Genomic DNA, 12772 nt, shown 5'->3' with positions numbered 1-12772 from the left:
ATGCCCAGATTGCCACTTGCATTTCCCTTTTTTTCCCCAGTCTTCCTCCTGATTTCTGGGACATTTCTTTCCATAGTGTCCTCTGAAGAAGGATAATACCTATGAGGGTAACAGAGGATGGAGGGGATGGAGGCAGATTCCGAAAGATCATACTGAGGGAATGTGGGTTCCTTCCCTCTGTAGCTCCGTAGGGATATTCAGGATACTTAGGCCTAGGTCAGTGCCCAAGAGCAAAGCCCCAGGAACACACAGGAAAGGAAGGGGATGCAGATGATGATGAGGACCAGGCTCTGGTGGCACTGGGAGGAGAGCAGACATGGGGCTTGTGTGGACAACCCATATCCCACTGCCCAGCAGCTGTCCAGAGGGACTTGGGAGCAGGAAGGGATGGTGCTCCCTGAGGAGCTTCCCCACTGACAGGACGTGGCTGCTGGTGAGAGGCAGAACTGTGAGAGTGTTTCCCAGCTCCTACATCAGGAAATACAGCTCTCAACTTTAATGGCATCTCCTGACCTCAGGATTTAACAGATGGTAATTTTATGCAAGAGAGCTGGCTGAAGTGGCTTCCTCATGTAAATTACCAACAAACTCCCTGATTGCTTTCACCATCCTCTGGAATGTGGGTGTAGCTCTTTGTCAGCTTTAATAGGGGTGAGAGAAAAAGTCAGTTTCATCTCTCTTACTGTATTTATGATAAATTGGTTCCTTTTTGTTTACAATTGCCTACGTTGCTCATAGCTCATCTGAACTGCAGGAGCAAAAATAAGTGTGGCAGAAGGGTCAGCCTGGGCACCCATCAGTGATGCTGGTCCGTAGGGCAGGTGCTTTGCAGTTGCCAGGGGGACATAGGTGTGGGACAGGGTCTGATCTAACCTCCACAGGGTCTGGTCTATCCCTCAACAAGAAATATTTGGAGGACATCAAAGTTGGTGGTGGTGGGTGTCAGTGGTGTCATTATTTAATTGTAATGGACAGTGGTTGAGGGAAAGGACTTCAAGTAGCTAGAACAGCTGAAACTCTCATCAGCAAAGGTTTTATTTGCAGACAGATGTCACCAGAATTAAAAGCAGATGGAAAGGAACATAGAAAATCTCAGCTGCTGTGCAGAAGGAGAACTTGTCTTCAAGAATGTAGTTTTTCCTAAGGTGTCAGCAAGTCTTTAAAATGCTGCATTTATTTTAATGGATGATTAGCAATACTAAGTAGTTATATTAAACCTTTTAAACAAAATTGCAGCTGAGCCCATGCTGTACATGATGCCTGCTGGTTGGTTTTAGCAGCCTTTCACCTGCTCTGCTGGGAGCAGTCAGTCTCCTCGTGCCTGGGCCAAGCTGGGCAAGACTAAGTCTTGTTGGTGTACACTTTTCTGCAAATAGGAGATCCTGTTGTGTGCTTAATTTAGTTGAAATCAGCAGGCTTGTTCCTTTAGCTTCCCCCCAGCCTATCCTTGCACCCTTCACTGCTGGGGTGGATCTTTGGAGGGTGCAGCACGAGGCACCCAAGGTGTGTCATTGCAGAGGGAGAGGACACACATGGTGCTGTGCTTGTGGTCCTCAAGCTCTGGTGGGCATCACTTTGTTGACATAGGCTGGGCCAAGCCAGCTCTGCTCTGAGATAGAGTTTTTTCATTTAAAGAAAACTGTCTGGAGTGTATTTGCCAGGCTGGGAGGAACTGGCTAAAAATCAGATTCTTTCTTAATTGGTGACTCCTATAGATAGTACTTGGTGCCTCTGCCTAATCTTCTATAGTTTGCTATGATTTTCTCTTTGAAAGTATGTGAAAATTGAATTGAAAGCATCCTGCAACAAATCTATCCCTTCTCTCCTCTTTTTAAATGAACAGAGAGTCTACATTTGTTTGATATGGGAATTAAAGTCCTGTTCTTGCAAAACATTGGCATAAATAATGAGTGCAGAGGGTCTATTCCTGTGCTTAAGTGCTTTGCTGGATTAGGGCCTAAACTTTCTAAATGAAATGATGTATTTTTAACTACCTGTGGAAATCTAGAGAAGTTAAAGGATAAATAAAGTAAGTGCAGTACAAAAGGTTCCTGCAGCAATAAATGAGACCTAAATAGATTGATTTTTTTAAGTCATTTCTTAGATACCTGTCTTTGAAAGAGACTGAAAGGGATCTAGGATTTCTGGAATTATTTTAAGAGGTGGGTGCTGTGGAGGCATCATATCTGTCCTGCAAACACACTTTAGAAAGTGATTCAAGTTACAAACTTGCCTTCAAATTCCTGTGGTATTGTTGAGGTTCTGCTCACAGTTTTTAAGCCTAATTACAAAAGAAAATTAACGTATCATGTTCAGCAGATCTAATTTTACACCATATGGAAACATATACTTTAGAAATGAGACATGGTCCATGTCTCTTTGGACCATGTCTATCTTGCAAAACCTTAATCAAGGTTTCAGGGGTTAATGCTAAAATTGGTATTTCCTTGCCTGTAGGTTTTGGGTTGTTTCACCACCAACACTACTCTCAAGGGGATTTGGATCTGGATAATCTTTATGAAGTGACTTTAAGCAATTGTAAAACTTGTGCTAGAAGTGTGCAGTGAGGGGATACTCTGCTGTAACTTAGAGAAATTCCTGTTGCTGGTGGCTTTTGTCTCAGCTGCAAACATGCAAGGCCCCAAGTCCTGAGGTCCTCAAAGCCAAGGTGGGAGTGCAGCACTACAGACTGGAGCACAGCTGGGAACCATTCACCCAGCTGTAATGTATCAGCTGACAAAGAAAAAAAAAGAAAAATTCAAGAGTTGGAATGCTATAAATTGAAAGTTTTTGATGTAAAGTCAATATAGGATTGGAGGTAGAGCTTCCTGTAAAAAATTGTGAAGTCTGGACTCTCTTTGTCTTGATGGTAACCAGCTGGTAATCATATAAAAATGCTCATATAAAAATGATTTTCTAACCTATCCCATTCCTTTATTGGCTTTAGAATCAACTCTAAGTTTTCGAAACGAGGCCTGTGCCTGGCCATGGCAGTGTGGAGCACCAAGTATAGAGAGGTACCAACATCAGCTGAAACTAGTTCTACTGTTCATAGAGAACACGAATTAAAAGTATTTACATTTAAAAAATTTGCCTTCAGGAGAAAATATTGGTTCCCACAATTGAGGGTCAGGTCTCCAGGGATGCTGACCTTGGAAGTGGGAATGCTGCTAAAAACTCCCAGGAGTGGCTGTTACTCTGAGCTAAAACCCACCCAAAAGAATGGAAGTGTCACTGGGTCAACCTGCTGTTGGTGGGGCGATGTTATACCCTGTCCCCTTGCCCTGGAGTCATGTAACTCTTGCTATTGTCATGCAAATAAATGGCTCATTTCCTCAGTGGTTTCCTCATATCCCCTCCAGGCTGTACTCCGATTATCTGTACTTTGCAAGTGCAAATAAATCCGCCGAGGATTTCCATGAAAAAGTGGCAGAATCCCTGCAGCTGTTTGAGACCTGTGTGCTGGAGTATTCCCTTCGAGCCTGTGTCTACAACAACACCCTGAACAATGCCATGCCTGTACGTATTTCCAGGAACATTTGATTCCTTCCTTGCTTAATGGGACCTCATGCCAAGGTTATTAAGACATCAACATACTGTGCAAATAAGCAGCAAGAAATCAACCTTTCCCCCTTTTCATTTGTAAAGCGAGTGACATAAATATATATATAGTTAAGCACGTAAAAGCTGATGTGGTGGCTCAGCTGTCTCCTCAGCCTGTTCCCTGATGAATGCCAACAGCAATAATCCACTCCTTCTATTATGGAAGCGTATGGAGAGCACGTTTAGTGAAGATTGCAGTTTCATGTTGTAAGCTTGTTGCAGATGTCTCCAAAAAGTAGCTCTGGCAAGGAGTTTTGTGCTACCAAATTGCTTCAAAATCAGGATAAATTATGTATTCTTGCTCAAGAAGAGGCTACCAATAACTAGATGAAACCTTTATTTTTTTTAAGTCATGCACACCACAAAGTGAAGGAAGAAAGCACAGAAAGTGCTGTCAGGGGCTTGGATAAGTATTATAGGCTCAAGATTCCAAAATTCATGTTTTTTGTGTACAACTGACTTCAGATTTTGCTTGAGGGTGGAGAATAATGTGGAAGAGATTGACTTGAAGTATCACATCTGGTCAGTTTGCCATTCAATCCTCTTTTTATTTGCTCAGGCTGCAGAGGATTCCAAAGGAATAGTTCCCTCCTTTGCCTCTGGGGTGAAGTTATTGCCTCCTCCACTGGAGAAAATAATAGTCAAAGAGTGTATTTTGTGGGCTGGAGTCCTGCAGCAGTGGGGCAAACAGGACATTCCTCTTACTTACCTTGGCAAGTACTGGAGCTGCTTATCTCTGATCTTAGCCTCCAGGACCTCCACAGACACCAGTTGCTGCCAGGCAGTATCACAGTATTTTCCAGCCAGAAAAGATTTTCCTCTTACCTTCATCCTCAGGGTGCAGAACCAATCTTCATTTGTTGTCTTAGGCAGCCTTCTGAAGAAGATGCTTTTGAAAATGAGCAGAGGAGGCCTCTTTCCCCAGAGCCACAAGCCGGTGTTTGCAATAAAACCCAAATGCTAACTGTGTTCCTCAATGGCCTTTCTTAGCTGCTTCTCCAGCCAAGTTGCTGAAGTCTGTTCTGTTCATGGTTTGCTATGCATTGAAAAAGTAAGGATCGTTTTCCCTGGTGAGCTCATTAGATTGCTAATTCTGTGACTATGCCAGGAAAACTTTGGTTTGCTACTTGTTCATATATTTCTGAAACAAGAGAGGTCCACATTGTGGCTGCTGGTAGGTGTTAGCTGTGAGGAAAGGGGTGTTTGTCAGCTTGTCCTCACTGAGAATCAGTGGAAAGCGTATTGCCCAGAGAAAGTCATGCTGAGCCAGGGTGATCCTAATTGTGGCCTTCCAGGACCTGAAGGAGCCTACAAGAAAGATGGAGACTATTTTCAAGAGCATGTAGTGACAGGACAAGGGGGAATGGCTTCGATGTGAGAGCAGGTTTAGATTTTATATTAGGAAAAAATATTTCCCTGTGAGGGTGGTGAGACACTGGTACAAGTCGCCCAGAGAAGCTGTGGCTGCTCCATCCCTGGGAGTGTTCCAGGCCAGGCTGGATGGGGCTTGGAGCAACCTGAGCTAGTGAAAGGTGTCCATGGCAGGGGGTGGAACTAGAAGACCTTTAAGGTCCCTTCCAACCCAAACTATTCTATGATTCTGTCAAAGCACAGAAATGGATATTATGGAGGGGGAAAATGGCTTAGGAAACTCTACTGATGCTTTTGATGTATAGGGAGAAGCACTGAAGCTTTACGGAAGGAGACACTGTAGTTCAGAAAAACACTGATGCAAAGAAGTCAGTGCAACATAATTTGTAGGGGAAAAAAAATCAAGGTTCTGCTCATCCCAAAAACCTTGAGAATTATGGGCACATCTTAGTTTAAACTCCTCTTTCTGGTGAAAAGCTGAACTGGGGCATTGACTGAGAGCTGCAGTGTTGCCCGTCAATATTATCCCACGTTAGCCTGATGTTTTAATCAAGAAAGATGTTTCAAATTTTTGTGCAGCACATAGATAAAGAAGTCTGCTAAATATGGAGGCTAATTGTTAGAAGCAGCCAAAGCCACAAGTCAGAATCATACATTATGATGCTAATAGTACAGCAGTAATTCAAAATATGACTTATTTTACTGGAATTTAGCTATCAGTGTAGGTCACAGGTCAGTGTAAGAAATGAAAAAGGCTTTTGTTATCTGACTTCATTGGTTTTGTGGTAATGTGACCTGAAGATGTTAAGTCTCTTTTATGAAAGATGCTTAAGACTTGGGATTCATGTTTCTCTCTTCTGAGCCTGAAGGGATTTAGAAAAATATTTATAAGCACAGTTGGAGGCTGGACTTGTAACAACACCAGGCTACTCTTTTTATGTTTCAACTTGTTATGTAAAATTGACGAGGGAAGAAAAACAGAGATTAGGGCAGGACAGGCTACAAAACTGCCTTTTCCCATCTCTGGTCTGCCACAGTCTAGCGCTCTCATTGCATACTCAGACAAGGCACCATTAATGCTGGAGCAGCCACTGCTAGTGCAGCTCAGATCTCAATCTAATTATTGCAATCAGAGGATGCAGCAAAATACACCCAAATCTAATTTCTGGCAGCGAATCAGAATATTTATGCTACTCGTGGCAATGTGATCTGCTGCAGCTGATAATCATGGAATCATAGAATCACTTAGGTTGGAAAAGATCTCTAAGATCATTGAGTCAAACTTTTAACCCAGCACTGCCAAGGCCACCAGTATACCATGTCCCACAGTGCCACAAGGTGATGATGTCTTACACTCTTCCATGGGGGTGTTGAAGTTTAACCTTCTCTAAGATGCTGCAACACAGAGTTAGCATCAGTTTCCTACAATTACACTTATAATCTCATTTTCAATATATGTTATTCATTCATCTTTTCAATCAATCAATGTCATTTAGTCATTAAAATTTTTAATTGAATTCAACTTAAAATTCTGTTTCTTTTTTCTCAGAGTATTCAGAAATGGTCTCCAGTCTTAGAGCCTGGAGAAGGTAATAGGACTAAGCATCTTCCCTTCTAGCACTGTTTATCCAGGGGCTGAAAGGCCTCAGTGTCTCAATAGGTCATCCCAAGCACAGAGGAGCATGAAGGTGAGATGGCCAAGCATCCTTCTACATGTGATTACCTCTGTGCAACACTTGTACACAGACCTGTGGCTAACACAGCAAGAACACATCCAAACCCTTAGTAAGATGACATCTCTAATCAGGAAAAAAAGCCATTTGCAATGATTTCCTTAAGCTGCACCAGAAACAAGAGGCAGCTGAAAAAATGTTTAGAGATTGTCTTTCTGCAGTTCCTCAAAACCGCATTTTGGGGATTTTTGCCTAAAAGGCAAAGGTGAGTGTTTGTCTCTTACTGCTGAAAGTGTTGTAAGATGAACTAATTTGGTGTTTTTCTGTGCTTACAGGTAAGATTACAGGTTGGGCTCTATGTTGTGTATCTCTTGGACTGGCTGACAGTTTTTAACAAAAATCAGATACTTGTTCTTCGCTTGGAGGACCATGCATCAAACATGAGATACACCATGCACAAGGTGTTCCAGTTTCTGGATCTGGGTAGGTGTCTTCTCTTCTGAGTGTGAAAAATCATTCTTATCCTTCTTTTAGGTCATTTTGGCTCCATTAAGAGAAAAAAGAGAACCATGGGGATCTGGCTTGAAGATTAATCTTGTTGCCTGGAGTCAGGGAAAATTAAAACTCAAATTCATATAGAAAGGCTAGAGGCAGAAGGTCTTAATAAGACTTTCTGGAGGAAAATAAATCCAGAGTCTTCAGAATGTAGGGATTTATCTCACCATACAGAAGCCAGTGCAGTCAGGGCATGTTTGTCATGGGCTTACATAGATACAAGAGTTATCTCACACAATTTAAACATGTTGAAGTGCTCCCAACCCAGGATCTAAATGTGAGCCTGATGAAAGGTTGTGTTTCTAGCTGAGGGGAAGGGGGAAATTGTGTTTTTGCTGTGTTGATTGAGACATCTGTTGCTAATCCTCGGAGAAACGCCGGCAGGCAAAATGTTGCTCAATGTTGATTTGACAGTAGCAAGAGAACGAAATTGTGGCTGAAAAATAGTGTGTCTGGTCCAAAGATTGGTCTAGATGATGAGAAACTTTGAATGTAACAGACTGAACAGATGAAGAGTTTGGCATCTTCCTCCTGAATCTGGTTTATGCTGGAAAAGTCTGTAGGTTTTTATCTTGCTGACACACTTATTCCTGGAATCACTACACCTGTGTATCACTTTGATCCCACTGACAGCCTTCAAAACAATCAAGAAAAGGGCTTACCTGAGTGAAGCTTGTAGAGTTTCTGGCAGGTATTAGACAAGTCACATCATGACATGAAAGAGCACTATAAAAGAATTGGAACTCCAGCATGGAAGGGAAGTTGTGTTCAATGTCATTGTTGTTTTCTGAAAGCAAATATTTCCCTCCAGAAGTGATTTATGCTGCTTTTTATAGGGATGATTAATTAATGGGAAAGGAAAATGTATTATTTCCATATTTACTAACAGTGATTTATTTTCCTAATCTGAGCCTGTATTCAATATTCGAAAGCGTCGTTGCTGCTGACACAAACTCCATTTGTCTTCCTCTGGCAAACCTTCTGAATTAGTCATTAGTCTTTGGCATTTTGGTGTAATATTTGAAGATAACATTCTGTTTTTCCACAGGACCTCTGAGTGAGAAGCAAGAAGCTCTGATTACCAAAAGTCCTGCATCCAACACCAGACGACCTGAAGACAGAAGCCTTGGACCGATGCTACCAACCACCAAGGCAATTTTAAGAGATTTCTATAGGCCTTTTAATACAAAACTGGCACAAGTTCTTTTGGATGATGCTTTTTTATGGAAGAGGACATAATATGTACATTTCCTGCCACAAATACAGTGCTTAAAGGAGTTTTTATTTTTTTAAATTCTATTTTTGTGTGTGGATATTTACATTTCTTCCCATTCCAAAGAGAAGCCGATTGAGGAGCTGAGACTCTCACCTTCAGTCACTTCATAACAGTTATGTCACATTTTCCTTGTGAGAATGCCAAGCATCTTGCTTAGCAGTTTATTGCAACTTCTTTTACCCCAGCAAAGAAGTGGAAAAGCATCAGAACAAAGATGATGTCTTACACTCTTCCATGGGGGTGTTGAAGTTTAACCTTCTCTAAGATGCTGCAACACAGAGTTAGCATCAGTTTCCTACAATTACACTTATAATCTCATTTTCAATATATGTTATTCATTCATCTTTTCAATCAATCAATGTCATTTAGTCATTAAAATTTTTAATTGAATTCAACTTAAAATTCTGTTTCTTTTTCTCAGAGTATTCAGAAATGGTCTCCAATCACACTAAGCTTTTTGTTTCCTTAATTCTGCAACAAAGATAAAGGATCATAGAATCATTGAATTTAAGGGTTGGAGTGGACCTTAGAGATCATCCAGTCCCAACCCCCTGCCCTGGCCAGGGACACCTCCTCACTAGATCAGGTTGCTCAAAGCTCATCCAGCCCTGGCCTTGAACTCCACCAGGGTTGAGGCAGCCACAGCCTCCCTGGGCAACCTGTGCCAGTGTCTCACCACCCTTAGAGAAAAAAGCTTTTTTCTCACATCTAACCTGAACTTCCCCTCCTTCAGTTTGAACCCATTCCCTCTTGTCCTATCACTGCAGTTCCTAACACAGAGTCCCTCTCTGGCTCCTTGTAGGCCCTTCAGATATTGAAAAGTTGCTCTGAGGTCTTCACACAGTCTTTTCTTCTTTCAAGTTATGGAGATGCTTTGGACTCTCTGAAAGGTTTTTATTTTATTAAAATGGCCAAAATTCTGTAGAGATGTGCACTAATTCAGTGTTTGATTTCAAACACATCTGGTTAGTGCCACTGTCAGCTCCAACCTGCAGGTGGAATTGGCCCCTAGCTAAACAAGGGACTTTTAAATTATGAGATGGATATTAATGCTGTCTGTTGATAATTTCCTTTCAAGGAAATGTCCTTTCAAGGCCTAAACTGATTATTTCCTCCCTGAATATGTGCTGAGTGAGTCAAATGAAGGTATTCTCTAACAGATCTCAAACCCCCAAAGAATCATCTCTAATTGGCTTCATGTGTCCTTTTAACTGGCTTGATGTGTCCTTTTAACTGGCTTGATGTGTCCTTTCAGCCTTGGTATTAGACCCCACAACACATCTTTACTGATGGATTCACAAACACCAGGGGTAACTATCCTCTCTCCTCCTCCATGGGGACATGATATTCACGTCATGTGCTTCTAAATTGAGAATTAATGCTGAGAGCTTGATGAATCCTGAACATTTCACACGGGAATATGATGGATGACATGTGAGGTGTTTTGTAACAGAAGACCATTTCCAGGTCCTTTGCCAGCTGGTAATGTGCTGTTTATAAAGGATTCAGTCTGGGGTTTGGAAAGCCTAAAATAAGTAATTTAGGGAAGTATTCTAGACAACCAGAACAGATTAGTTCTAGTTCAGAAATGCTCACAGCCCAAAAATGCTTAGAGAAGTGAGAATGGACTATTTTAGTAGTAAAAGAAGATGTATCATGGTAGCACAAATCAGAAAATCAGAATGAATTTGCCACTGTTTCCAGATGTAAAAAATTGTAATCAACAATTTATTTACACTAAAGATTTCAGCCAGCTGTGCTCTGAATTGGAATCCACACTGTGTGCTCAGGGTAAATCTGAAGAGATGTTTCCTAACCTGATCTGCCATGGTCAAATATTTCCATTTAGTTATCAACTACGACCATGATCTAATGATATTATTTTACCAGCCCTTAAAGCTAATGAATATGTGTATCATTATCATTTAACTTAAGCATTGATTCCATGGACAATTCACACACACTGCTTTGCAGCACAGTGGTGTATGGTGCTGAGCTCTGATTCCTGCGAGCAGATCCCTGGACTCCACCAGTGGTGGAGGAGGTTCTCTCTGCCCTTTGCCTCTGTAGAGAATCTAAGTCATGCTTTGTGGTCAAAATTTCTACTTTAGGCTGAATCATGCCCAGAATCCTGGTAGACCAAGGTCTTGCCTAGTTCTGTCTCAGGAGAAGGTTGAAGGTTCCCTATGTGATGGTGGACAGTGGTGACCACCCATGCCCAGCCATGGATAAGATCAACAAAGAGCAGGTAATTCACTGTGTCATCCTGGTGTGAGCAGCATAGTGACATGTGGGGATGGTGCTACAGCTATAGATGATCTGTGAGGAGCCTGTGGTCCTTCTGAAAGTGAAGTCTTCAATGTGGTTGCTTTCATGTTCTGATTTTAACACATTGCAACCTTATACTGTTGGTTTGTGGCATGACCAAGTATCAAAAAGCAGCATACTATTGTCAAGAAGACATCTTGAAGGTAAGGACATTACTCTCTAGTTCAGTCTGTAAAAATACTCTTGATCTGGTGACTCAGAGTAAAAGAAAATAGCCTTTCTCAGGTGATGTGACAGTGTTGGGTGTCTGACCCACTCTTCTTCAGCCTCCAAGCAATGTACCACTGCCTTTCAGTAGCTCCACAGCAAATCTTTACATAGGATAATGCTCACCCCAAGTTCTTCCAGTTTCCTTTACCTTTCTGCTGACAGTTCTAGCTGTGAAAGAATTCACTATTATTGTTATTAGTCACTGCAGTGCTGAGCTGACCTACATCCCCAGAACAGTAATTTCCTAAGAAATTAGAATTAATATCAAGAAAATATGTTTTCGTGCTTGCCAAAGCATAACAGTGGCTCCTTGCAAAGCCCTCAGAAAATTTGTGTCTTATACTGTGTTTTTACTCTTATCTCTGCTGAACAAAAGTAATCAGACAAAGATGAAGCTTTCCCAAGTGCTAAGGCACTGAGGAAAGGGTCATTTCCAAATGTTCTCACTGCTACTGCAGAAGAATGTGAAATGTGTTTTCTGTAAGGCCTTGAGTGTTTGGGCCAAGCATCTTCGCTGGCTGGAAGAAGTACAATAAAAACAAAGGATCTCCTGCTAAGAAAAACAGGCACTGGCTGACATGGAAAATGGTGTGTTGTTATCTGTTGAGTCCAGGGCACAGGCTGTGTCCTTCAGCTTAACAAGCTGAAGATAAAAGGTGAAGTCATACCAGTTCTGAAGAGATCTTTATGTCAAAGTTTCTTCCAACTAAGCCAAACACTCTCATGTAAGACAAAGCACAGCAATGTTGTAAAAAGTCACTCCTGCTTGATCTCCCTAACTCTGTTGAGTGGGACATTTGACAGGACAAGAGGACACAGCCTCAGTTTGCATCAGGGAAGGTTTAGGTTGGCTATTAGGAAAAATCTCTTCACTGCAAGGGTTGTCAAGCCCTGGTACAGCTGCCCAGGGCAGTGGTGGAGTCACCATCCCTGGAGGGATTTAAAAGACCTGTAGAAGTGAAGCTTAGGGGCATGGTTTAGTGATGGCCTTGGCAGTGCTGGGGGAATGGTTAGACTCGATGATCTTACAGGTCTTTTCCAACCTTATCGATTCTATGAATCTCTGATTCCAAGAGCAGATCGTTCCACACAGGAATGCTTGTCTTGCAGTACCATCTTGTGGTCAATCCCGGCAGTGTTTTGTGCGCTGGACAACGATGTTTTTTCCTGCATTGAAAAAAAGAAAAGGCAGGTGCAAGAAGAAAACATAATTTCCACTTCTTTTGAGATGCTCATAGGACTAAAATCTCCTGTGCAGCCCAGGAATTGGGGACCCTATGGGGAGAGGTGCTGTCTTCACACAGCTCCTGCATCACAGAGCCATAGAATTGTTTAGTTTGCAAGATTTAAGATCACCAAGTCCAACCACTCCCCCAGCACTGCTAAGACCACCACTAAACCATGTCCTCAAGCGCCACATCTATGTAGCTTTTAAATCGCTCCAGGGGATGGTGACTCCATCCCTGCCCTGGTCAGACAGTGCAGGTCTTGATACACTTTCTGTGAAGATTTTTTCCCTAATGTCCAATCTAAATTTCTCCTATTGCAAGTTGAGGCTGTTTCCTCTTGTGCTGCCACATGTTACCTGGGAAGAGAGACTGACCCACACCTCATCACAACCTCATCCTTTCAATTCCTCCCAGGGAGCTGCATGTGCTGCAGTCTCACACAAGGATTTGCCAGGACAGACCATCATGAAGAACTACAGAGGGAATTTGTTAGGTCATGGCATTGCAGTAGTGCTTCTAACTAATAC

At 42.1% G+C, this 12772-nt stretch overlaps 1 protein-coding gene across 1 annotated transcript in view; it reads left to right on the top strand.

Annotated features, from left to right (window-relative positions):
* CHST15 (carbohydrate (N-acetylgalactosamine 4-sulfate 6-O) sulfotransferase 15) overlaps nucleotides 1-8873 on the top strand; it is a 19542-nt gene extending 10669 nt beyond the window's left edge. Inside the window, exons 5-7 of the mRNA XM_009085252.1 lie at nucleotides 3363-3519; nucleotides 6983-7130; nucleotides 8251-8873. Of these exons, the coding sequence (XP_009083500.1) occupies nucleotides 3363-3519; nucleotides 6983-7130; nucleotides 8251-8441 (496 nt within the window). The 3' untranslated portion in view covers nucleotides 8442-8873. The remainder of the gene's footprint in view (nucleotides 1-3362; nucleotides 3520-6982; nucleotides 7131-8250) is intronic.
* The last annotated feature ends 3899 nt before the right edge of the window (nucleotides 8874-12772 follow it).

Source organism: Acanthisitta chloris, unplaced genomic scaffold, assembly GCF_000695815.1.
Source record: "Acanthisitta chloris isolate BGI_N310 unplaced genomic scaffold, ASM69581v1 scaffold4982, whole genome shotgun sequence".
NCBI lineage: Eukaryota > Metazoa > Chordata > Aves > Passeriformes > Acanthisittidae > Acanthisitta > Acanthisitta chloris.
This window is presented reverse-complemented; position numbering and strand designations above follow the sequence as displayed.